Raw genomic sequence first — 26,212 nt, 5'->3', positions numbered from 1 at the left:
CCGCTAATAATCAACTTATAATTGCGAAACATGTGGCTTTAGATTTCTTGGGGTGCAGTTTGTCGATCTAAACCGAGTCATTGTTTCTTTTGAGTGTCTCTTTAACGAGACGGATACTGCAACAAGCGCTTTGAAAACTGTTTCTCCGACCTTCCAGGCGGCTGCGCTGCCCACGTAACAGCCTGCACATGCATCTATTCGTGTCCTTCATCCTGCGGGCGCTCGCTTTCCTCCTCAAGGACGCACTGTTCATTGAGGGCGTCGGACTGACTGGAAACGTCGACTTCACCAAAGAGGTGAGGTAAAACTTTATCAGACTTATGCGGTGCACATTCCCGTGACATGTACGGCTGTTTTAGGACTTATCTGGTGCGCATTCTCGTGACATGTAGGGCGGTCTGAAGACTCATTTGGTGCACATTTTCGTGACATGTACGGCTGATTTAAGACTTATCTGGCGCACATTCTCATGACATGTACGGCTGTTTAAGACATCTGGCTTACATTCCTGTGACATGTACGACTGTTCTAAGACTTCCCGTGTCATGTACAACTATTTTAAGACTTATCCAATGCGCATTCCTGTGACATGTACCGCTGTTTTTAGACTTATCCGGTGCATAATCTCGTCGCATGTGCGGCTGTTTTAAGGCTTATCCAGTGCACATTCTCGTGACATGTATGGCTGTTTTAGGACTTATGTGATCACCTTCTCTTTACATGTACGGCCGTTTTCAGACTTATTCGGTGCACATCTTGTGTGACACGTACGGCTGTTTTAGCACTTATCCAGTGCCCATTCCCGTGACATGTACGGTTGTTTCAAGACTTATCTGGTGCATCTTCTCGTGACATATACAACTGCTTTAAGAGTTATCTGGTGCACATTTTCGTGACATGCACGGCTGTTTTAAGACCTATTCTGTGCGCATTTCCGTGACATGTACGGCTGTTATAGGACTTAGCCGGTGCACATTCCCGTGACATGTACGGCTGTTTTAGGAGTTATTCGGTGCACATTCCCGCGACATGCACGACTTTAAGACCTATCTGGTCACATTCTCGTGACATGTACGGCTGGTTTAATGTGTCGCCCTCTATATTTCGACATTGAAGGCCATCTGTCAAAACAGCTTACCTGTAATGGATCCACGGTTGTAATACCAAAAGGACAGAGTGTTCTTATTACGACATGAAATACGTGGACATGCCATGCGTATTTTGTTTGTGGCACGAGCTTCTTCAGACATTATTGGCCATCTACCATGACCACCCTGGCTTGAGGCATTTCGACATTAAGCTGTGTCATAAATTAGAGTTATGGCATTTCATTATATAAATAATTGTACATGGCGATCACATCTAAAAGAACCCGTCAAACAGGACTCATGGCACCTGATGGATCATATCTCAACCACGCACCTATTTGACTTGGACGGACTACACTGATAATTCAAACCAGTGCGTAACACTCTGGCCAAAGCACCCGACGCAGTGGTCTAGTTAAAAGAACGAAAAGACGCGGTGGTTTGGTGGTTATGGCGCTCAAGTGCTGACACGCAGGTCACACGATCGGATCCCGGCTGCAGTAGCCACATTTTCGGAGGAGGCGAAAGTGCTCGAGGCCCCTGTTCTTTGATTAAGTGCATGTCAAGAAATTCTGTATGGCGAAAATTTCTGGAAGATTCTGCTACAGCGTCTCTCATATTTCGCGTCTTTTTTTTCTTTACTCTTTTAAAATAGAACCACTATAAGTATTATACACGAGGTACGGAGCAAGAAGTTCGCTCACAGCGCTGTGTATGTCGCCTTCTGCAGTATTATATTTATTGATAATTATGTAACTATCATTCTGACTACCACTGTCTGGGTCATTACGGAAATGATACAGGCATAACAAAAAAAAGAGACTTCGTAAACAGATGCAAGGAAGCGTCATCTCCTTAATTCTTAACGCTAAGGCAGACTTTACCTGCAAAGACCTCTGTATAGACCATCATTTCTCAACTACTCTCACCGACTTCATTAAGAGCGACAGCCAAAATGCCCGGCGTCTTCTAAAAGTACAAAAAATTTACACCGCGAGGTAAGTACCTTGCCCAAGCCTTCCTCACAGCATTCACCCATATCACCTGAATCATCTTAATTTGTCATGTGGCCTTTTACTGCGAGAGCCATAAATAGATCAGAACTATATAGTCGTTTTGGCAACGTATTTTTCTGACTCTGCCTTCGCCCTTGCCGCTGTCCGTAACCGCTCTCGTGCCAGGATAAGAAAACACAAAATACAAAAACATCAAGAACACAATGCAATTTGAACCCAGGCCCCTTGAGTGTCAGTCCGGTACTCAACCACTCAGTCACGTCGGTGCTTGAATTCCTGTTGCAAGCTCACCCTAAGGGCAGGTTTTATGTCGGGAAAATAATCGCGGTATTATGACTAATAAAGACTTTTGAACAGCAAATGGACAACCAGGCGTCACACAATGCAAGTTTTCATAACAAGTGGGTCGTCGAAAGCACCAAACCATTACGAAATACTCTGGCATAATTATTCATCGTTGTCAACCGCAGCTTCGAAAATTGCACTAAACTCCTTGCAAGTGTCTATCGGGTACCACTCTTCTCCTAAGAATGACAACGAATAGCATAGTGAATGCCATTCTTCCACGTTGTCACCGGGCTTTCTGTTGTGCTGTAGAAAGATTCTTAATCGAATGAAGGAGGTTTTGATTGCAAATCTCTCAAACAGTAAAATTTAATTCCTTCCAACTATTTTATAATTCATTAGACTTACAAGTAATATGTGATCCCGCCTAAATATTTACTCGTTTCTTGGCCAATCCCCCCGAGTGGGTGTGTGCCATGTATTTAGGTCATCATCATAATCATCACACCATTGTCATCATCATCACGAATGTCTTCCTATATATTGCACAAAAATTGTGATCATTTATGGCGTAGTGGGTGCCCTGCAAGTGTGCTTGAAGCAGTTACCGGAAGAGTAGAAAGATCGCTCTTCCAGAGCTTTTGCTGTGACTGTTCTGCACGTTCGGCGTTGGCCTGGTGTTTTTTTTTTTTTGTCCCTAAATATAGCTTTTTGGACGCCCGCCTGGCAGGCAAGCACTCTGCCTGTTTGCACTCGCCCTGCGAGAAATTATGGCCGGGCCAGTGGGAGACCCGACGCGCCTTAGGTTTCTCTATAGTGAAGCAATGGCGTGATTTTTTCCCCGCTCTCTTCTCGATTAGCTCCGGCAACGCGCTTTCACTAGCAATGGTGCGTTGCTGGAGGAAATTGCGGAGGCCACATGCAAGCTCGCTATCAGCACTTGCTGGTGTGATTAGGCAGTACGTTACTTTTCCGATTCCAAATAGTGGCATCGCTTCCCGCCAACCAAGGCCATCGTAAAAAAGAGAATGTGTGAGAGATATAAGGCGCGCTAAAGAAGCTACGTGCACGCGCGTTGGTAGCGCCATGCTTAAAGCAAAGAGAGGTAGTGGGTTAGACTCTGAGGTCATTGAAATCGGTGAAACATTTTCTTCTAGTTTTTTTTGGTATCTGTTCTTGTGTGTTTTTCACCAAAGTCACGTGTGCTAAGGAAATGATGTCAGTGAAGTGTCTTGGTGGATCCCGGCATAAAACATTTCTGTGGCAAAATAAATATCGGCGCAAACACTTTAGGGGTGAAATAAATATCGGAGGCGCTACAATGCAATTGAAGTTAGGTATTAGTGATCATACAATGTTCTTGATGTTGAAACTCGCCAAACATCTCCTAGGATTAAAGAGTGATAGATTCTAAAAGCTCCAGAACAATTTCAAGAGTACTCACGGAATGGTCTCACTATTGCTTTGTATTGTCTCATGAAGCGAGTGCCACACATCTTTTTAGAGGACGCCAGTACGAGTGGAGCTGCGGGGGTTTGTCGCACGTGGTTCTCCCCTTCTTTTTCGCTTACACGGGTAAGGGGTCGGATGGCAAGAGACAAAAACTGCATCCATACATTAGTGCCCCTCATGACCTTCAGCACTATCTTTTTCTTTTTTTTTTTAACGTCGAGGTTCCTTTCAGTGTGACAAGTGGGCTGGTTTAGTCATATATTCTATGTATTTCTAGCACAAGAGAGTACAGCACGGGGACGTCGCATTGAAGTGAAAACTTTTTGTCAGTAAAGGCCCGTACGTTTTGTAAGCGCGAAAAACACGTACGTAAGACGAGCGAAAGACGCGGGACAAGCGCTACTTTCGATTAAAATTTTAAGAGAAGGAAACAACAAATATATAGGTGTAGTCACCAGAAATAAAAAGCATGAAAACTAGACAAAATAAACAGAACAATCGAATAAAACGTTATACTGCTACTATATGAAGAGTTCATTCACACCGACATGTGTCCAGAGCGTATGCGCCGACAAGGGTCTAAGTGAAGACCTTGTTAGACATCCCGCCGATACCGTCTGCAAAAGTGCCAAGGAGTGCATTATACGTGACTGCCTTATGAGTACCCTCCGAAAAAGTGAAGTTCGTTGCTTTCCAGGGCAGTCGACGGTGCACTAAGCACAATTAAATTGTTCCTCTTCACCTCAGTGGCCTCGACAATTAATGTAGAGTTAATGTATGAGTTCCGATATAACACCACGTTGTTATCTAGAGATGGTTCGCACCCAGATTCTCGACTGTGCAGTGCGATCGAGATGCCCAGTCCACTCTTTTACGCACCTCAGTACGATACTTGCTTAGACGGACATTGATACGGCGTTCCGTCTGCCCGACATGAACTCGGCCACAGGAAAAGGTGCATACTAAGGCGCGTAAATAAGCAGATGGGCATCTGTGTGCTGCACCGTCGAGAATGGGGGTGCGAACCATTTCTAGATAACAGCGTGGTGTTTTATCGGTACTCAGCCATCGTCTCTAGAATAATTGTTGAGGCCGCTGAGATAACGAGGGATGATTTAATTGTGGTTAGCACTCCTTCGGTTGTCTTGACAAGCAAGCACCTCTAACTCCCGTATTCTAGAACATCCCTTTACTCAACGCTTCACCTTCACTTGAGAAAGCCGATGGGAGCGCCGTCTCTAGGAACGGCAAGTCACTGCGTATTAGTAACAATCTGCAGCGATTCTTGAGTAGCGTAGCGTCATTTTCAGTCGAGCGGTGGCGCAGCACTCAGCTCTGTCAAGTGAAGGGTGGAAGTCGAGTTAAGGAGCGGTTGTGGATACCGGGGTAACACCACCTAAAAAAAACTTTTAGGCAGTGGGTGTTTCGCTTGGTTCGCGACGCCTGTCGTGCACAGAGTCTATACTTAATAAAAATTTGTAGTTGGGTGAGTTCTTGACTACATAGCATGTCGGTTTTCGCGCTAAGAAAGACAAACGCATGGGAGAATACAGTATACGAGTAGCACTCGAAGTGGTACGAACTGGAGTAGCACTCGAGCGCTGCTTTGTGACAATACGCAACGAATTCTACATTGCTACAACTACGGATTGCCAAACACTTAACAAAGTTGACGTTGCCCGAACATAAAACTGCGCTCAGAATCGTCGGTGAAGTTTAGGCTCACGTATTCGTAGGCGCCTCAAGTCATCCCCATATTCTGACTGCAGGGCCCGTTGGATATGTCGATTGTAGCTCTCGATGTGACCACTTGTGCTGGCGCTGATACCATGTGCTTGCGTGCAGAACGTGGACTGTAAGGTGTTCACCAGCTTCTGGCATTACGTGCTCATGGCCAACTACTGCTGGATTCTCATGGAGGGCCTCTACCTGCACAGCCTTGTGTTTCTCGCCTTCTTCACGGACAGCTCTAGCATACTGCGTTACGTAGCCCTCGGATGGGGTGCGTGCCAAGTTTTTCTCTAGCTATCTTCTTTTTATTTATTGAGTAACTGCTACTTTACGTAAGTATTTATATTTCATTTACACGACTCCTGTGCTTCTATACTTCAGGTCTTCCAGTCCTGTTCATTGTTCCTTGGGTTGTTGTGAGAGCGACACTGGATGACACTCTGTGAGTAATGTTCTGAATTGTTCCATGCGCTAGCATCTTTCTGAAATGTGTGTCGTATCACCATTGTTTATGCTCAAGAAGGATTGCTTTTATGCAGTTTGGTTCGAAATTAATGCTAGGCAACCTATCTCATACAGTCATACAGACTTATTCACGTAGTGCCATAACTTGACGAAGGACAAGGGGAGGAATGAATACGAGTGCTAAACCTTAAGATTGTTCTCAGAAGCAAATAAATTTCTTCGTCAAGTGTGCAACAAACGTCATCTATCATATACATCTGTCTACTGATGTTGGAATCTATAGCATTGTTTGACGTCGATACACCGACGTAGACAACTATAGTCTAAACGTGGGTCCATCCAGGCTGGTGAAATCATGATCACAGTTAAACATGAAGGCTATTACGTGAAGGTGAATCACCATCGTTATTTACTATTTGAGGTAGCTGAAGTAGTTAACATACACTTGGACACAGCACATCGCGAATGATGGTAAAGGTGACATCTACAAGCAAATAATAAAAACCGTTACTCGATATCCACTGATTCAAAGTGTAGTCACTAGATGGCATGAGCACCTGTGTGTGGGTGTGTACTCCCCAGTAATAAGGTACTTACGCCTGTGCTCGAGCATATGCCACGCAGGGCCTCAAGAACGCGACAGGAAGAGTTCCTAGCTTGAAGGAGGGAAATCGAGCGTTCGGCTTCGCGCTTGCATGTCTCTCTACCAAAGCTCTTACTGCACAACATTCGATTGTAGACATCTTTGCCGTTCTGTGCCGCTTAATGCAGCAGTTTTATTAGACGGGGCTGTCGCACCCGAAGCAGTGGGTGGCAAATAAATACCGTTGGTGCATGTGGAAGATAGACCGTTCTGGCGATGAGGGGTCACACGCTAACATGACGCGAACGGGAAGTGCGCACAGCGCCGTCACCAAACCGAATCACCGCAAACGGCGCATTGAACCCACTGTGCATTTCCTACAACGATGCACCCATTGCCCCAAAACCATTCGTTGCACTAAAGCTACCGACGCGCTCCTTGTTGGCGCTCGTCAAAGCCATGTACGGAGGGAGTCTAGCGAATGGGCGGGGCAGTGACGTTGCGTCGCGGTGATAACGCCCGCCACGTCATCATCGCGCCATGTTTTGCACCACCTGCGTGGTCGCTGTACAGCCGAGCTCACTTGCGCGCTATTTAAGCTTGGAACTATAGTATCTCTCAACAAAATGTTAAGGTAAAGGTGTGCAGGAACATTGTAATATAGTTTTAATGAATAGTACGAACATGATCGCACGTACGATAACATTCAAATCACAAAACTACTGACTTCTAAACTTATGTACGAGGATTCCCAGCTGAAACATTCTGCTGACGCCTCACGACTTCTCGTATCTGGAAAGATTATGCCGCACTCTCATCCAAAGCTTTCTATGTTGATACGCAAAAAATTCTACACAGAAAGACACGAGACAATCGCGGGTCTTTCTGTGTAGACTTTTTGCGTGTTTGCTTGTATTGTGGAAGCATTCGAATAGTATCAATTAGCCTAGCTAAAGCCGAAATGCACAAAGGAGTTATGAGTTGACTGTCATCTGCATTTATAGGCGTTCGTATGGTTCTCTATTGTAGAAAAGGGTCTCATCAAAGCGCGGGTCTCATTACAGCGTGGCACTATTCACGTGACATCTTCCCGTTAAAATCACGTAACGTGCTCACGTGGCGTAAAAATACGTACTATGGCGATGTCGCATGTTCTTGCTAAAATAACGTAGCAATATACACGGGTCCCATGTGTAAATTACGGAATGAGTTCAAAAGCACAGGTAGTTCGTGAGATACTTTCTTCATAAAATAACTTGGCCGCCCACTGACCACCTTCCTCTGTTCGTATGAATGGCTGTCTTTTGCTAGATTAGATAGTTCATGGAAAAACGTCGTTTTAGTCGTTCAAACGCTAAACTTAGCTTGCAATATTTAATGCTAAACACACTGATTAAACTTGCTTTCAAAAATAAGTAGGAGGTATAGGAACTATACGGTACATTATAGAATGTTCCTGCAAACTTTCAAGATTTATATATTTTGTCGCACTCTATACCAAAAAAACAATGTTATAAGAATAAAAAAGGGGTGTCTTGTAAACAAAGAGCTTCACTTTGACAGGTAATATAGCTATGTCACGCGCCGTTATACCGACCACACGAGATAACTTGCCTAGAAGCGACCGGATGTGCGCATCCCGAATAATGTTTTGTAAATGTTACTCCTAATATTTTCACACTGTTTAACATTTCCATTCTTTCAAGTGCATAAAAATGGTGATGTGATTCCAGCATCTCTGGTTAGATTTTGGGCTGGAAATTCCATTGTTAATCTTTTTTTATTGATTGGAAGAATGATTGCTGTTGACCATGCAATCTTGAAGAGCTTTTTGAGAGCATCGTTGGCTTTGGTCTAAAACACTGAAGGCATTTAGGTTCACAAATATGGGCATCGCACAATGCAAGTTATTAAACTGGTGGTACGTTTAAACCCTTAAGTCCACTACAAAAAGCCCCACCATAATTCTTCGTCATGATCGAGCACTGCATCAACAAAGTACACGTATTGACTTTTAGATGCGTAGCGGGTGCCTTGCTTCTCCGCAATATAACGAATAATGTCGCAGTGGGTGTTTCCCTTCTTCGAAAGGATTATGATTATTTATGACAAAGTGGGTGCCAACGCAGGTGTACTTGTAGTAGTTGGCACAAGAGCGTTTAAAGAAGGCTCTAGAGAGGTGCTCTTCCAAATTTTGCTGTGGCAAAGCTGCAGATGTTCCGCGCCAACCTCGAGCTCTTAATAAATCGATCTGTCCACCAACCTAACAACAAGTTCTTTAACAGCGCAAAAAAAAAAGAAGTGCATCTTATTGGTTGCCCAATTGTACGAACATAAATTCGCAATGCCACACGTAGACAAGTATAGTAAGGAGTACCTCAATTAAAGTGCACTTCAAGCCTAGAATAATGCATTTTGTTGCTAAGATTTCTCGCGAGCCAAATTTTTTATTTGTTTGAGTCGACTTTCACCTTCGCAGTTTCAACAAATACAGAATATAGTGAATGAGTTTATTGTGCCTGCGTTACTTCCTTAGAACGGGGTTCAGTTCTATAAGTGTTTTAATAAGCGCCACTTGCGTCATTTAATTCATTGACAACTGTCAAAAGAAATTTCGCAGCGAACAACAACAAAAAAAAAACACTCGTATTTTTAATATCTTGACAGCTGCTGGACAACCAACCCAAGGCAAGACTTGTTCTGGATCATACGTGGACCAATCACAGCTTCCATTCTGGTGAGCTCGGCTTCCTATTTGTCAAAAGACATTTCGCAGTATTGTGGAAAAATAAAAAAGTCTGCTGACTCAAGAGGTGGCACATTTTCGCTTTTTGCCCTCCCAAAATCCCGCATTATTCACCTGCACATTCTGACTGAGACCACAAAAGCTAAGCAATAGTATGTCATACCTGGACGGACGCATGAAGGTTCCTTCTTACAATGGGAGCCTCTAACTGAGTCTATATACAGTAAGGTCTTGGTTATACGAATCTTGCGGGGTCTACAAAAATGGTTGTATGATCCGAAATTTGTATCACCAGAAAATGTTGAATATGTGTATGTGACAGAAGAAAGCTGGCGTACGTTTTCATTTGTTTTTCTAATTAATGAATTATATGCGTTGTGACACTTGTGACCCATCAGATATCGTAGTAGCTCCTTTTTTATCTTTACACGCTGTCCCAAATGCCACCGCAGTACTGTGGTGTAAGTGACCTAACGAGTGCTTCGCATGCAATAGAGGAAGGCCACAAAATTTTATAGCCACTCTGTTTTGTTTCCTTACGGCGGTGGTGTTGAGATATTTTTTTTGGGGGGGGGGGGGGGGGATTTGCGGTTGTGGAAGCAGGACTTGGAGGTTTTTCTCAAAATTCTGAAGTCTCCCGTGCAAATCGTAGGGTTGGCAGGTGTGCACGTCCTCAGCGTTTGTGCGTGTTGACGTTGCGAAGCCTATCCTTAGCCAAAACCATCCGCTTCCTCTTTCGGTCTATGCTTGTTCATGTTTCAACGGATGTATTCTTGCGAGGACATGACTTGCCTCAACGTAGGAGATACGCGTCAACACAGTACGGTCACGCTGCCTCGAGCATAACATGCACGTGTTGACCTGTTTTAAAGGGAAAAAAAGTCACGGTTTCACCGCAAGGGTAAAGCAACGAGTGCAAGAGCAACTAATTTGAATTTTAGAAGATTGGCAAGCAGATCGAAACTTGCAGCGCACTGCTCACGCACAAATGGTGCATAAAAACAACACACACAGGAATGAGAGTGACCTAACAACGTTCACAGCTACACACTTATCGCGCTGCTCAAACAAAAACGATGCATAAAGTGTGCTCACAGGTACAGATAAGCGCGAACTAACAAGTGTCGCAGTTGTTATTTCGCTACGTTTGAAAAACGCGCTCTCTTTCGCAACGCGAACTCTGCAGCGAGTGAAGTGCCCTACGTGCGCTTGGTAACAACAGCGCAATCGTTCGGTGAAAGCCCAAGACGTACATTTCTCCCCAACAGCGGCGCGCGCGCGCACTGGCGTCTAGCTCCCCACCCCGCTGGGCCGCACGTGTGGGAGAGTAGCGCATGAGCGTGCGCGTCGCGACGAGCGGTCCACCAAGCGCACTCTTTGCATCGTTTTGCCATCTAGCAGGTATTATTGAGAGCACACTATTTTCCCCGATATCAGCATACCACCAGCAGTAAGTGGTCTATATGATAGCTCGCCGTTTGAATGATTACGGATGTGCCTTTTCGTAGCTCAGCGGTTCACGCCGCGCGCTGCGAAGCGAGAGGTCACTTGTTCGATTCCGCGCGTCGGGAACATTTTTCTGGATCGTTTTTCTTTGTAGCTTTTATAATTGTTTATAATTACCTCAGGAAACGTAAAGGTATGAGCGACACTTTTTCAAGCATAGAAAACTCTGTGCACGCCGAGTTATAGAGGTAGTAAGCTACTGAAAAAGAACAGAGCTTATGTAACCAAAAAAAAAAAAAAGACATTAGCTTAGTTGACATTGAGTCAGTAAAAATAAAAATAACTTCTTTTAACAAACGCAAAAAAATGCAAAGCCCCTAATAAACGGGCAAGAACCTAAAAAAAGCTATCAAGCTGCGAAATAAACACTCCTGCCTGCAACTTGCCTTGTCGCGTTGCTAAGACACATTTTTCTCCATTCGCTATGAAGTTGTAAGTCCGAATAATGTCGGTGGCGTTAAAACCTTTTTCGCACACTCTAGTGTGTTCAGCTTCCTGTCGTGGAAGCTGAATATTCCCACTTATCCATCTTATCGCCTTCCCTAGGCAAACTAAGCGACACCTTTTCGCTCACAAGTCTTAGGGTTGGAGCGCAAACTTGGTACACAACATATCTTGCGCATCGTCGACCACGTACACCATCCGTGTTATTGCCTACTATTAGCACAGCCGTCAGTCGCACAAACGCAGGAAAACGATGAGTACAGAATGGCTATTATGCTGGTTTTCTCGGGTCCCCAGCTCTCCCTATATGCAGCTCTCCTCAATTATCCCTGCTCGCGCCTAGCGCCACGGCGCGACCGTGGCGGCGACATAGCAAGCTTTCTCCAAAGCATTACGGAGGAATTTCGTGACCAAAAAAAAGCATTGAAGGACTCTGTTTGGAGGTAGCTCAGCTCGCCCGTTCATGTAGCTCTCCTTGGGGCGCCCGAAGCGATGTAACAAACTTGCTCTCTGCCGCCTCGCAAGAACAGCTTGCATCGAGCTGCAATCTGCTCAAGTTCACCGTCAATCTAATATAGCCAATTAAGGCTATGAGATCAAAATTCCACGCTTTTGTAAATATTTTTGTCTTAGCCTGCTTTTTGTGAACTTACATTAACCGTCGGCTTCATGGCCAGTCCCCGGTAGCTCCATTTGCCGAGTAGCAAGTAAGCAAGTAGATGTTGTATCACGAGGACTGTATGTAAACATAACGTACCATGCGAGCATCTTTTTAGATAGTCCATAAAGGCGCACTGCTGATGGAAAATATTACAGTGTTCTTCTTATGTGATTCTTAAAGCGATAAGAAGGAAAAGTGAGCCCCGTAACTGTCTGCATCAGAGTGCAACACCTCAACAGTAGCTCACGAGGGATGGTGGTAAAGAAGGATTAAAAAGATAAGATTAGAAGGTAGAGAGAGAGAGAGAGAGAGAGAGAAGCGCAGGGACAGGGAACGACAGAAAACGACGGAAGTAAAGAGGAGATAGAAAGATGGACACGGTCGCAGGAGTCCGAGGACGGGACACCACTCGGCGAGAGCTCTTGTCGGCTTCAGGAAGATGGCGTAGGGGGAGCCTAGTCGGCCAGAGCTGCGCTGTCGTCAGAGATCGCGTGGGCACAACCGGTCGGCACGAAATCCAGAGAGCGAGTCCTTACAGAGTTGCCATATTGGATCGTTATTTGAAGCCATGGACATTACGCGTATGCAGCCGCAACTATCACGAAAACGAGCTTGTAAAATACTGCAACTGCTCGTTTTTCCGGTGTCTTTCGCAGGTGAACTTCATATTGTTCCTGAACATTACACGTGTGTTGTTCGCCAAACTGTTTGCCTCTCAAACACCGCAAGCAAGGAAATACCGGTACAGGTAAGGGTACTTGGCAATACAGCCGCCGTACTTGATTTGCTGTCGTTGCTGTCACGTGCCAGTTTGGCGCATATGACTTCGTCTTGGGGAAATCACACTGCTCAGGTGTTTTACTGGGGCTGAGCAAATGTTCTTTGGCTTGGCGGCGCTTTCACATAATATTCGAATGAGTAATGTTTATTAAAACCTGTCTCTAAAGTAAAGAAATTTTCCAAACGAGACACCATATATATTAGGACGTGTTTGGGTCATGCGTTTTGTTGTTTCTCCATGCTTCACAGTACCACCCTTCCATCGACCTTTTACTAATTGTCTTAATGTATCCGTGGCCAAGTGTCGGAAAGAAATTCTTAAAAAGCGATAAGCAATAGATATTATAAGTCTACATTATAAAGCATGCCTTTTAGGCATTTCAGCATTATGAATTGAGTCGTATGTTTTGTTAATTTCTCATAATTTTATTGAAAGTGGGCCTGACGAGAAAACTTCTAACTTTATAGCGAGTGTTTGACTTGGTGATCGGCACTCGGTGACAAAGTGTAATGACGACTGTCAAAGCCGGGCACGGACTCCCAGTTCGAGTGGCATTCTGTCAGAAAGGAGCCCAAGAGAACGGCCCACTATAGTTTGAAGGGCTCACTGCATCTCACAAGTATACCTCGTAGTGTTGCCGAAGCTACGAAGAGAACACAGGCCGTATTCTTGCCCGGCAGATAATATAGTTCCGGGCTCAACTGTTTTATTATCAACGAGGTACAATAGCTTCAGCTGTGCTTCTCGCATGCGACACGTGGCATGTTATGTCATTCGTGTATGCGCTTCACAATTTCTGAAATAATGCAGAGACTACCAGCTGGTAACCGTAATAGCCACCATAAACGCGATGACGTATATAAACGTGGTAGCCCCTGTACACCCAAGACCATCGGCTTCTAACTGAATTGATGCTTTTTACTGACTCCTTCCCCAGAAGAAATTAACCGCGGATAATCTGCCATCGCTTAGTCTATTCTAACGTTCAGTACACATCCTCAGATATATTTTCTCACTATTATTTAGATCGCTCGTTCGTTTTCATGTTGTTAGGACTACTGAGTTGGTGCCGAGCCGTAAAAGTGCTTTGATGTTAACTAACCAGATGTCGCCGCAACATTAGCGGTGATGCGTTGACGATGCGAAACACCCTGAATGTCTGTATTGTTTATTGATTGTTTTCAATGCGAACAATTTTCTGTTTCACGTGGTTGCTGCTGAAAGTGTTTCGACCGTGCTGTCAGAAAAAGAACTCAGTCGGAAAACGCCAGTATCAACGCTGTTATAAAAAGAACCGCATTCCTCAAAAACACTTGTCAACACACCCTATACAAGTGCGTTTTTGAACAAAGAGGCGGTGACGTGGCGTTCCAGCAAAGGTTTTTCCGTTTTGCATTCACTGCAGAAAAAAAAAATTTGGCAGATCCCACGTACAGTGGGAATCGATGATATGTGAAGCACGAATGAGAAATGTTGATATGTCACTTTAAAATCAGCACAACGTTACGAGGTAGAGGTAAATGATGCCGCACACGACTTCCGTGTCATGATTATCATGTTTGGATGTGTCGTTTACCTTCGTCATCTATTCGTCACGTGATACCAAATTTAGTATATGTGGAGCTATAGTGAAACGACCACGAGCACGCTATGAGTGTGGTATGTTGTCATTTTCTTACATGACACGCGAGTCAGGATTATTATGTTTGCACCAGTCATATATCTCGTCACTCATTGACGTCTCGAAACACCGAATTCGGTATATGTGGAGCTAGTAAAATAGCCGCGAGCGCATCATGAAGGGCCCAATTTACTCCAATGTAGTGTTGACGCGCGTGCACACTGGGCACAGCGACACTATACGTTAGCAAAACGCGAGCAATATATATAGTACGACGCCAGGCGTGGCCAGTGACCGTTGGCGTGGCCCGACGGCAACCGGTGCAAAGTGCGACATGCTGCATTTCATGGCGATGCGTTAGCCAGACGACACTGCGTCTCCCTCTTTTCGTGACGGAAGGACGCCGGACGCGCTGAAACGCGCATGCGTCAAAGCAACGGAGCGTGGTGCGCAGCTGCAAGTATATGGCAGGACCGATGCATGGCGTGGCAACGCCGGCGTGACGCGACGAATCGAACGCCGGCGAGCACGCGCACCGCGTCACGTCAAAATGTATTGATTGGCGCCTTGACTGTGGCATGTAGTCATGTTCTCACATGACACGCATCTCATGATTATCATGTTTGCACCGGTCACATACCTTCGTCATCTATTTACGTACTGTAATAGCAAATTTGACAAATGTGACGCTAGCGAAACGCCCGCGAGCGCATCATGAGCGTGGCATGTATTCATGTTGTTACATGACACGCATGTCGTGATTATCATGTTTGGATGTGTCATTTACCAATGTCGTCCATTCGCGTCACGTAATACCGAGTTTGGTACACGTTAAGCTAGCGAAACGGCCGCGAGCGCATCATAGGCGTAGCATGTAGTCATGTTGTTACATGACACGCATCTCATTTTTGTCATATTTGCACCAGTAGCATACCTTCGTCACCCATTCACGTCCCGTAATACCAAATTTGGTATAAGTGAAGCTACTGAAACGGCCGCGAGCGCATCATGAGCGCGGCATGTTGTCATGTTGTTACACGACACGCATGTCATGATTTTCATGTTAGGGTCTGTCGCTTGTGTTCGCCATGCAATCATGCCATACCACACCAGTTTTGCAACATGCTATGTGAACGAAACCACCGCAAAAGCTGCAGGACCGTGAAATGTAAATCACGACATTCATGATATCTATGTCATGATAGTGAAATACGTTCTTCATACAGTTATGTTATGTCATACCAAGTTTTGTATCGGTACCATTATCGAAACGGCCAGGAGAGTTGAAAGTCGTAGGCGGATAGATAGATAGATAGATAGATAGATAGATAGATAGATAGATAGATAGATAGATAGATAGATAGATAGATAGATAGATAGATAGATAGATAGATAGATAGATAGATAGATAGATAGAGAGATAGATAGATAGATAGATAGATAGATAGATAGATAGATAGATAGATAGATAGATAGATAGATAGATAGATAGATAGATAGATAGATAGATAGATAGATAGATAGATAGATAGGGAGATAGATAGATAGATGGATAGATAGATAGATAGATAGATAGATAGATAGATAGATAGATAGATAGATAGATAGATAGATAGATAGATAGATAGATAGATAGATAGATAGATAGATAGATAGATAGATAGATAGATAGATAGATAGATAGACAGGCAGACAGACAGACAGACAGACAGACAGACAGACAGACAGACAGACAGACAGACAGACAGATAGATAGATAGATAGATAGATAGATAGATAGATAGATAGATAGATAGATAGATAGATAGATAGATAGATAGATAGATAGATAGATAGATAGATAGATAGATAGATAGATAGATACGCTCAAAGTCGCCGAATTACGTTAAGAAATGCTTCGCATTTAATACGTATCGAAAAGATAGGTGAGCCGTAGATACGAGAAGCAGACCACGTGACGCGGATGAACACGTCTTCAGGGGGCTTTCACTTTTCCTATTGGCCGAGAAGCCCCGCAGCTTCCACAGTGCTGCAAGGTACTTCTGAGATGGATCCCAGACTATCTTGCGTGCCTTTGCTCGAACAACTTGTTTTCTTTTTTTCTTTTTTGTGCCATGGCGAATGAAAACTTCTGCAGTGTATTGAGCAGTCACGTTGCTAGGGGTAGCATATCGGGCCCATGCCATCCGCCCCGAAACTTTTTTCGCCATGGCATATAGAGCCAAAAAAAGAAAAAATCCCGACCACATATACCAGCCCGTGTCCCACTTCAGATCAAAGAGGTGCCCACATGAGAACGAGGAGGTGCACTTCAGAGCGAGGAGGTGCCCCACCCTCAAAAAAATGTTCTGGTTACGCCCCTGGAGGTGAGGGTTGATGACAACATCCTTCAAAATATAAAATGTGTTTCTAATAAAATTCTTTAAATGACACACGGTGCCGTACAAAGGAAATTTTATGATTGATAGGCTCATATACGCGTCATTCGGCGCAAACAACACATTTGTGACGTTGAGCATCCACCCGCGGTCAGAAGTGTATGACTTTTATAGTTAAAAATGATGAGTTGACAATACTGTTACGGCATTATTACATGCTCGCATTTTATGATTTTTGAATAACCAACAAAATACTACATGTCGAGCTGTTCTTATGACAAAACTGGCACTTTCAGTTTCGTTCTTGTTGACGGTGGGTGGTCTAACATTCTTGCTGGCATCTTTGGAAAGAAACTGCGTAGACAGAAACTTTTTGCAGCAAAATAATTGGCAATAAATTGTGCATTTGTTATGACCAAGACCACGAAATGAGATTTTGTAGAAACAAAGTTTGCTTTTCCCACTTGGCCTTATACAACAATCCAAGAGACCCCGAACAAACCGAACAAACAGCTGTTTCTTGACATTCCTATAAAACATGTTCCATCGCAGCTCTTCCAAAGCACCTGTACACTTGTTTGCCTGTACGTTGCTTTATAACTACTACTCGTGAGGTATACAGAGGGAAGAGAGGAGAAAAGGAAGGACAGGGTCGCATACAGGGCATATCACACTTGTTGGGAGCTTCGCGCGTTTTCAGCTCAGCTTTTTATGCTCATTTTCATGGGGACCAGCAATCAATATTGTGTATAAGGAGGCGAGAGCGGGTCCCCTCGGCGAAAAGGTGGACGCGGAAAGAAGGGGCTTACATCTCACAACGCGTCTTCTAGAACTTTCACCACTATGAGGAAATTTGTATTGTCCCATCTGCTGCAGAAAGTGGTTCAAGTCGACGCTTGTCCTGGTGCCTTTGTTCGGTGCTCACTACGCATTTCTGCTGGGCATGTCGCTGGCTGCTGCTGGGGACCTGCTCGAACTGGTGTGGCTGTACGTCGATCAACTATTCTCATCTTTCCAGGTAAGTGCCTGGTAGGAAGCGACGATTATGTTTAGACTTGCTTACAATTTAGAGTACTCGTTCCTGTTGACGTGTGAGCAACATGGCAGCAGAAGAAACACGTCTAATTTCGGCGTAGAAGCCCTCTTTATCTGACGCCAAGCGATCTCACGCGACTTTATACTTCTTCAGAAAAGCTTTTAAGTCCGCCAAAATATACGCAGGAGTGAGCTATACGTAGGTTTGGAAGCCTGCGCATGTTGACAAAAAGTCACAGCTTTGTCGCAAAGGCGAAGCAATGAACGCGATAGCAACAAATTGGAAGGTCATGCGCAGAGTGGAAAGCAGATCAAAACGGGACCCATGTTTCTCACGCAAAAATGAGGCCCGAAACGTACTCGCAGGTACATATGCACGCAAATAGGCGATTCAGTTGTTACTTCGCCGTGTCTGAAAGCGCGCGCTATTCGCAAACGGAGACAGCAATGATTGCAGTTAGCTTTGTGGGCCCGGTAACTACAACGGAACCGTTCCAGGTAAAACACGAGGCCGGCCAAGACGTACGATTCTCCATTCCTCACCAACACGAGATAAGCGCGCGCGAGGGAGCATCGCTCCCCTCCTCTAAACGGGGCAAAGTACGCATGGGAGATTAGGGTACGCGCCACCACGCGATTTGGCGATGCTAAGGTTCCTAGATGAAACAAGTTTCCAAGGCGGCAACACCTTTCACTTTCCTCCTCGCCTATAATCCTGGAGTGCCCCCCTAGAAGGTTCAAAAGTTGCATCAAAAAGCGACTGTTTGGGTTCAGTTGCCACGCTGAATAAATGTAAATGAAACAAAATGGAACGAAGGGAGTCGTAGAATGAACAATTACCTTTATGAACATAAACGCTACAACACAAAAGCAAGCGGGATCAGCGATACCCAACTGGCAACGTTGTGTAGTTCTACATTTTACCCCACTAGCCATGGCGTTTCGCGTCGTTCATCGTAGTTCGTACAGTCCTCTATTTATCCGAAAGTGTTTTGTCGTGCTGTGACACAGTGAACGCGCTTCTTGCTGGATCTTGTCAGTGACCACAGGGTGTGACGTTGTGACGAGTGATTACAGTGGACTTGTGCACATGCAAGGAAAAACCACGGTCATACTAGCAGCACTACAATGACGTTTTTTTTAAATGTGCCCATTTTGACAATCGTGATGCCAGGTGACTCTGGTGCGGTGCGCGGATCTTCCTGAAAAGTGCGAGTTTTACTGATTAGGTGTCCCGAAGCAGCACGTTTCGGCTCCTCTATGCCGTGTTCTTGTCAACTGGTCAAGCGTGAAATGTTGCTGCAGGTGTGCTGATTACATGCTCCAGCTGCTCTGTATACGTGCATACGCACGAGTATTTGTAACAACTGCAGCATGCACTGGACGCGCATTAGACGCGCTCCTGGAGTTTCAATGAAAAGCGACAAATAAACTCGCTTCGCAGATCCACGTCGACGTATGTCGACGGAGTTGCACAAAAGCGTTTGCGAGAAATGTTTCATAGCTACACTTCACGGCGTGATTCATTTCGAATAGCACAAGGTAAGTTGAAGAGAGCAAAACCATTTTCTGTTGTTCTACAGCAACCCAGATTTGTTGAAAAACTCGGATATTGCATTGAAAAAGCACCACGAAACAATCTCGGCCAACTTGGCGCCAACTGAAACGCTCCTCCTCTTCAGTTTATGTCCTCACTACGATTTCGCCGTCTTTGGTCCCGGCGAGAATCCGTCTGCGACCATTTGCGCATGCGTACTCGTTTTGAACTTTTTGCATAATGATAAATATCACCACCAGCCATTTGCAAGATCACGTGCAAGGAATGGACCAATTACAGACGCGGATGGCAGAGAAAAGGAGGGGTAAGCGAGAGAGTGATGAGGACGACATCGAGAACAATGAGTGACGCTACCTTAGAAACTTGTTTCATCTTGGACCTTAGGCAACGCGCGCTAATTGCGCCATCTTGCTGGCAATGCTCAAAACACAATAGTCCCCAACCCCGAGATGCCCGTCAGCAGCGGTAAGGTGTAGATATAATTAGCTTGCCGTTTAAACGTTGAAGGACGTGCTCCTCGGTGGCTTAGTGGTTAACTTTTTTTTTTAACGCCTCGCACTCGTGATTGAGAGGACCCAAGTTTGATTCCGCGCGACGGAGTCTTTTTTTTTGTTTTTTTATTTCTTGCATTTTCATATATATATAGATACGTATACATGGACGGTGAGTGACGGCGACGTGTACGCCTGCGGCGAAATCCAGCCGAGGGTGTTCATATGATTTCTGTCGCAATAGTAAGCGACTTACGGCGGAATATTTCCCTGAAAAGTTTTATGGCACACTTTCGTTGTGGTCAGGCCCCTCGTAACACCTTACGATTTCACCTGAGTCTGCAAGATGTCAGTTCCGCTGAATGACTCAATCAAATTTATCCGAAGACCCATTCAGGCCATAAACTTGGGCACATCGAGATTAGTCGTCTGTCGCTTGGATAAATAAAATGCACCCTGCGTGGGAGCTGAAGATGGTCCTAAGACCTGCTCTTGGCTGTTTCCCTTTGACCCTCATGAGTTAATTACATAAGAATTGAACGCCACCCAAACACCTCTGTCTACGTCGTCACTTCTGTCGCAGCGTCAGTAGTTCGCTTTACTTCAACTGTGGCTCTAACTTGGGTCACGGCACCTTACGGTGGAAGCCCAGAAGCTTTTTTTGTTTGTTTAACGCGGGCAAAAATAACTAAAAAGCAGCGCTGGTCCACGATGGCGTTTCACTTATTTGTCTTGTTTGCTGCTGCTACTCTGCTGCTCGAACATTTGACACATTACAACAGAGTGGCCTTTTCCCTGCAATGGGTGTAGCCAGGCTGATGATGATGATGATGATGATAGCAGCAGAGAGGTGTTAGAATGTGATATGGTAACATAGGCAGTGATGTCATTTCTGTCACCTTTTCGCGGTCTGGAAAATTGGTAATTTACTCCTTTGTTGGGCTACGATGGGAAGTTTGAAAATATGCGTCAATAGTAGGACAGGTAAACCATGTTTGAGAGGGAAATCGCTAGCATGACATGATAACATGAGGTGTGTAAAATGTTAACATAAGTCATGCATGAAAGTTTAGCTTTACACAAGTACCAACAGCGGTTCGATACCTAATCACACCTTTGATAAGCATGCACCTGATTTCCACATGCACACTATCATTGTTCAATGAATCGTACACATGTCTGCTCAAACCGTATCTTTCCCCTTCGAGAGCTGGATCCCACCAGCATCAAAGCTTCCTAAGCACCACCTATACCATTTCTAATTTATACAATTTCACTTTTCGTTTTAACGTGGTCTTTAAGGATGCACTTCAAGAACAGTCGGTGATCGTGACTAATATGCTGCACTAATGATGTCAATTCATGCAGGGTTTCGTGGTGGCGTTGCTGTACTGCTTCTTGAACGGCGAGGTAAGTTCCTACAAAAGTTCAGAAGGTTGCTTGGCAAGACCGTGTTTGCTATGGCATCGCTTTCTCGCCATCTTTGTCGCGTTTTAGCAAAATTTACCAGCGCTAATTAGCCCTGTTAACTGTATTTCTAAAGCTACGAAAATTCTTAAAGTTCATCTCTTCGATTAGCGTACGCGTCAGTTAAAAGGGCAAGTCAAGAATGCTACAACAGCGGACTTTGAGGCAAATCGACCGCATAGAACCATTTAGGCTCTGTAAACAAAATTTTAAAAATTTTGTTGTTCTCAAGAAAGATCATTGAAAACGCTTTTAACATATCTAGTCGTTTACTCAGACGAGGTGCCGCATTCCTGTCACTACGCTTTTTTCCGAGTGGTTGTTGCAGCCAAATACGGCAATGTTCTCTGTGATGCTACAGCATACACCTGCGTAAAAACACAGCCCGCATGATCTCTGTCGCGCAACACCAGTTTTCGGAAGCGCCGTCAGAAAGACGGAGCCGCGAGACAAGCAACAGAACGCCTTTAATGGCGACAAAAGAACACTCAACTGTGATGATAGTGCTGCACGCACCTGTTGGCGCTCGCTGAGGACCACGATCATTCCTTCTTCATTGCCGTCTGCTATCTCCTACAATCTCCTCACGCCAACCAACTTACGCGTAACACAGCACTATTCGCGCCGCCAACTCAATACGATGGCTTCGACGATTGAAATTTTCAATACTTGTCCAACGATGCACGACCAAGCAGGAATGAAATGACCTGAAAGATGGCGTGGTGCCCCAGCGATGCTGTACACATATAAAACCACCTCGTGGATCAAGGCACTGTGAATACCCCTCTGATGCCCCTCTAAGACTTCACAGCAGCCGATGATTGAAAAGATTTTATTAAAAATATTTCATAACTAGCTTTACCAACTTCGTGATTAGGCTCTGTAACCGGTCAACGCTGATTGTCTCATTCACTCTGTTGTAGGTGCAGACAGAGCTTCGCAAGTTGATTGAGAGATGGCGCTGCGACAACCAAGGACCCGGCCGAGGCGACAAGCAGCTTCAGCATCGCCACTCTCTCTTCACGCAATCTGTGACGTTCCTCAGCAGAGGTCGGAGTTCCATCCAATCATTGCACTCCAGTGAGCCTCCCATATACGCCACGCTACGTCGGCAAGTGCACAGCTTGTTTCGCAAAGCGTTCACTCAATTCGCCCTGCAGCTCAGCTCAGTTGAAATGATTATCGATGGGGCTTGCTGCGAATATCGGTGCCACTCCGTGGCACAGCCAGGATATTTGCTGTGGGCGCTTTGCATACAATACAAGCTACGAAACCAGCCTTTATTATGTACATGTTCAACAGCATGTATATGTTTAGGACCAACAGTGAAGCTTGTTTGTGAAAAAGAAGCTGATATAAGAGAGATGGTACGCAAACATTATCATAAAGTTTACCACTAAACTAAAAAAGTGTATATTACCAGCATGAACATAAAAAACCTGTGCGCCACCGCTGTCACCTGCTTTGTTCATACCACCCCCGCCACCGTGCAATAATTGTGGCACGCCGCCTTTTGTCTTTTCCTTTAATCCTAGCGGAGAATGTGGACATCAAACTTATTTTTTCAATCACTTCAACGGGAAGTTCTTCTCGATCTGCCCATGTAATGAACTGAGCAACTTGAGCTTGCTTCTTAACTGGTGACCTGAAGAGATAACACTCTTGTTACGTGCACAAAATCTGGTTGATTGGTTCCTCAATATCATGGCGCGATCCACACTAAGGAATAGGCCATGCGTTGGACAGTGCCTTGTTTAAAAAACTCATGCACTTATTGTGGTTACAGGTTGAAAATTAATTCTTTTAATCATTCAAGAATAACATTATGAGCTCGCAAGGTCTAAAAGTATAAAATTTTGGAGTACTAAAGCATTAAACTAAAAAAAAGATTATAAATACGCCAAATGGATTAAATTACACCTGAGACTCGATTCTTTTGAACTCTCTTAAGTTACTTACAGCATTGAAAATGCTCCTGTGGCTAAAACCGAATATTTTTGCACGAAATGAAAGAATAACCGAAAGTGACAAAGTTCAACGTTGGCAGAGGTTCTTCTAATAGTCTTTTTCTTTGCATTTTAAATCCTCAACACGTCAAAAAAAAAAGTGCTCCAGAGATTCACTTTCATTACAGGGAACGAAATCAGCCAAGCGAAAATAACTTTGCTCATTTTGTATCTTTCCCCTCGAATCGTTCCCACTCGTAATAATAATGGGTTTGACGTACGTTTGTCCAGTACCAGGCCACCAGGCATAGCTGATTGTGCATGGCAGTCTGTTGTGCTCAAGACTCAGATGTGGCCACGTGTTTCTTTTTATTTATTCACGTGCTAAACCTATTGAAGTCTGGCATTTTTAAGTTTTAGGAAATTCGCCGCCACAATTGAGTACCTGTATGTAAAACGGGCTAGATACATTGTCTGCGCGCTATGATTACATAGCGCAGCACGCGCAGCAGAAAAAAAAAATCTCGAAAAGCAATGAGTCTTTCGTTAGAAAGCTTAGTTGGTGTTTTAGTGGACCTACGCTCAAAATATATTTATATTTCATTGACAAAATTGATGAGGAGGAGTGTAAATGATAAAAAATAGTATGAAGATTATAATTGTAAAGTGTCTGGAAATCAGAACATCGGAAGGTGTTTCCACCGCCTAAAATAGAGAGAGTTGATCTAGTTGGTAGGTATACATTCTAAAAGACAGGATGGACAAACATGGGCACAAGAAGAGAGTCGAGGCACCTCAAATGGTCCGGTGTTTCAAACAAAGTTTCAGTAAATATAAAAAAAAATCACAAAATGAAGGCGTGTTCTAGCATAACGAGTTCAGATATTATGTGCGGATATATTTTCCTGCGCCACATAAATTTTTCTCGAAGAAAAGAAATAGTGGGGAACAAGTCTGTTTTCTGAATGCACACCGCCTAGTTACTGCCAGGTACCGAGATGGTGATGCGAATACAATCTGTTAACGGCGACTTTGCATGTGTGACCATTGTCGGTGTTCACGTAGACATAAAAAGTGCCTGCATCAACGTTCTGTGCTAACTGTACGCACCTGATTTATTGCCAAATGTACATGACAAGCACACCTTTACAGCACTGAGTTGTCCACTGATGTGCGAAGGTTTAGCTGGAACACGAGGATGCTTGTTTGTGCAGTGGACAGGACCAAGAGCCCTTCTCCCAATCTTGCGAACAGCGGACGACAGTTTGAAGGGGAAGGAACGCCGGCGAATCAGCGCAATGGGGACATGCCCTGGAGCACACCCGAGGACAACCTCCTTGAGAAGGAAACCTGTCTTTAAGCGATCAGGGACGCGTTCAGGGACGATTGCTGTGTTCAATCGCGTGACGTGTGGCCATTGAGTGACCGTCAATATTGTTATGGAAGCGATGCTCCGTAGCCGGGCAGGTTTCGTAACAAAACTATGGGTCACGCGAACCACCTGCCATTCTGGTCGCGAAGGGTTACGAATATCGGCCCACTTTGCTGACCAGACCCCGAACATGGGGCCATGCATACCACGTGTTCCGCCCGACGTTTACTGCGTGATTCCGTAAATTGGTGCACGTGACCGAGGGTGCACGGTTGACGGTTCTCTTGTAAGGCCAGAGTGGGCACAGCTGCTGAGGTGACCGCAAGATGAGCAGAAAAACTCCCTCGTGCAGTTCTTACTCCAGATTTTTTTTTCTGCACTGATCGTCAACAGGCGTTGTGTCCAAGAGCCGAGCCAGTGTGAAATTAATGTGGTTTCTACAAGTCAACAACACGTCTTCGGGAGAGTCCACTCACTGACAATGGAAGACCGTGTTTCGTGTTCTGTTTTCTCATTCCATAGTGCGTTCACTGGTGTATGCAAACGAATGTATTTGTGCCCAGCCTTTTTGCGGTAGAACGAGTAAACTACTACGAAATAAACAGAAATGTGCTTCTCGCAGCCAGTATATTCATACAATGGAAGTCATCAATATTTGCACCATGGATGCCGAGGGAAAATAATCCGACGTAGTAGTGCAGCAGAATCCTCGAGCTCAAATTTCCTCTCATTACCATGTATACATAAAAAAACTGCAAATTCCAGAAAATTTCATTGGCGCACTGTTTTTTCACATATTCATAATCAATGTATGGCGTGATGTCCTACAAAGAGCACTTGACCGTTATAGCTAAGCACCACTTTATCATGTTCAATCGTGGTGAATGTTTGCCTCGGGTAATGTTCATATTCTCTTTCGCCCAATTTCAGTTATGTCTGAACAAACAAATAAAACACGTTTCTAACGCTCCGTGTCGCTTCATTTCAGCCCTGTGGCCGTCTTCCTGAGCCCCGCATATCAATGGCGGAGGAGAGCGAACGCAGCGACATGCGTACGTGCTTTCAAGCGAAGCACGGCCACGGAAACATTCGCGCGCCCGGCTACCGCGGACTGCATGTGCTACCACGTGCAGTCTGGTACATGGTCTGCACATGGTATCAGAGCTGCTCGTCTGTTTCCCGAAGGCCGGTAGCAATCGTGCATTGCGGAGACGTTGACGCACAGGTCAATCCCTGTTGTCGCAACGAACCGGAATGAACACAATGCCCGTATACACAAACCCTCCTCACTTCAGACCGTGTCTCAGACCTTATCCTTACCACATGGAACTGCTCCGCATCTTTAAAGTATTGTTTTATTTATTTTATTTTCTGTTTGTGTTGTGTCTTGCGAGTATCCGTTGGCCCCTTGAAGTGGCCCTCCTCCTTGTTTATGGGCGGCTGCTATCGGCGAGCCTCCCATAACTGCGAGCGCCGAGTCGGGACAAAGGAGACAGCCCCGTTTTACTGCACTTTGCTGGTTCGAATGCAGGAAGGGGAAACACGACACTTAGTGCATCCGCGGCCTGCGGGACGTTCGACACTGC

At 44.9% G+C, this 26,212-nt stretch overlaps 1 protein-coding gene across 9 annotated transcripts in view; it reads left to right on the top strand.

The window, feature by feature from the left end:
- LOC119184840 (parathyroid hormone/parathyroid hormone-related peptide receptor) overlaps positions 1-25,594 on the top strand; it is a 288,427-nt gene extending 262,833 nt beyond the window's left edge. For 7 of the 9 annotated variants that reach the window (XM_075891701.1, XM_075891693.1, XM_075891700.1 and 4 more), the window contains exons 6-14: positions 158-296; positions 5,687-5,843; positions 5,954-6,014; positions 9,288-9,357; positions 12,634-12,725; positions 17,634-17,775; positions 21,210-21,251; positions 22,232-22,388; positions 24,469-25,594. In XM_075891701.1, coding sequence (XP_075747816.1) covers positions 158-296; positions 5,687-5,843; positions 5,954-6,014; positions 9,288-9,357; positions 12,634-12,725; positions 17,634-17,775; positions 21,210-21,251; positions 22,232-22,388; positions 24,469-24,614 — 1,006 coding nt within the window. In that variant the 3' untranslated portion in view covers positions 24,615-25,594. Of the gene's footprint in view, positions 1-157; positions 297-5,686; positions 5,844-5,953; positions 6,015-9,287; positions 9,358-12,633; positions 12,726-17,633; positions 17,776-21,209; positions 21,252-22,231; positions 22,420-24,468 lie in introns of all 9 variants that reach the window. The other 2 variants (XM_075891697.1, XM_075891695.1) reach the window with 2 other exon arrangements.
- Positions 25,595-26,212: the final 618 nt, after the last annotated feature.

The sequence above is a fragment of the Rhipicephalus microplus genome, chromosome 1 (assembly GCF_043290135.1).
Source record: "Rhipicephalus microplus isolate Deutch F79 chromosome 1, USDA_Rmic, whole genome shotgun sequence".
Classification (NCBI taxonomy): Eukaryota; Metazoa; Arthropoda; class Arachnida; order Ixodida; family Ixodidae; genus Rhipicephalus; species Rhipicephalus microplus.
The sequence above is the reverse complement of the archived record's forward strand: the minus strand, read 5'-3'. Positions and strand labels throughout refer to the sequence as shown.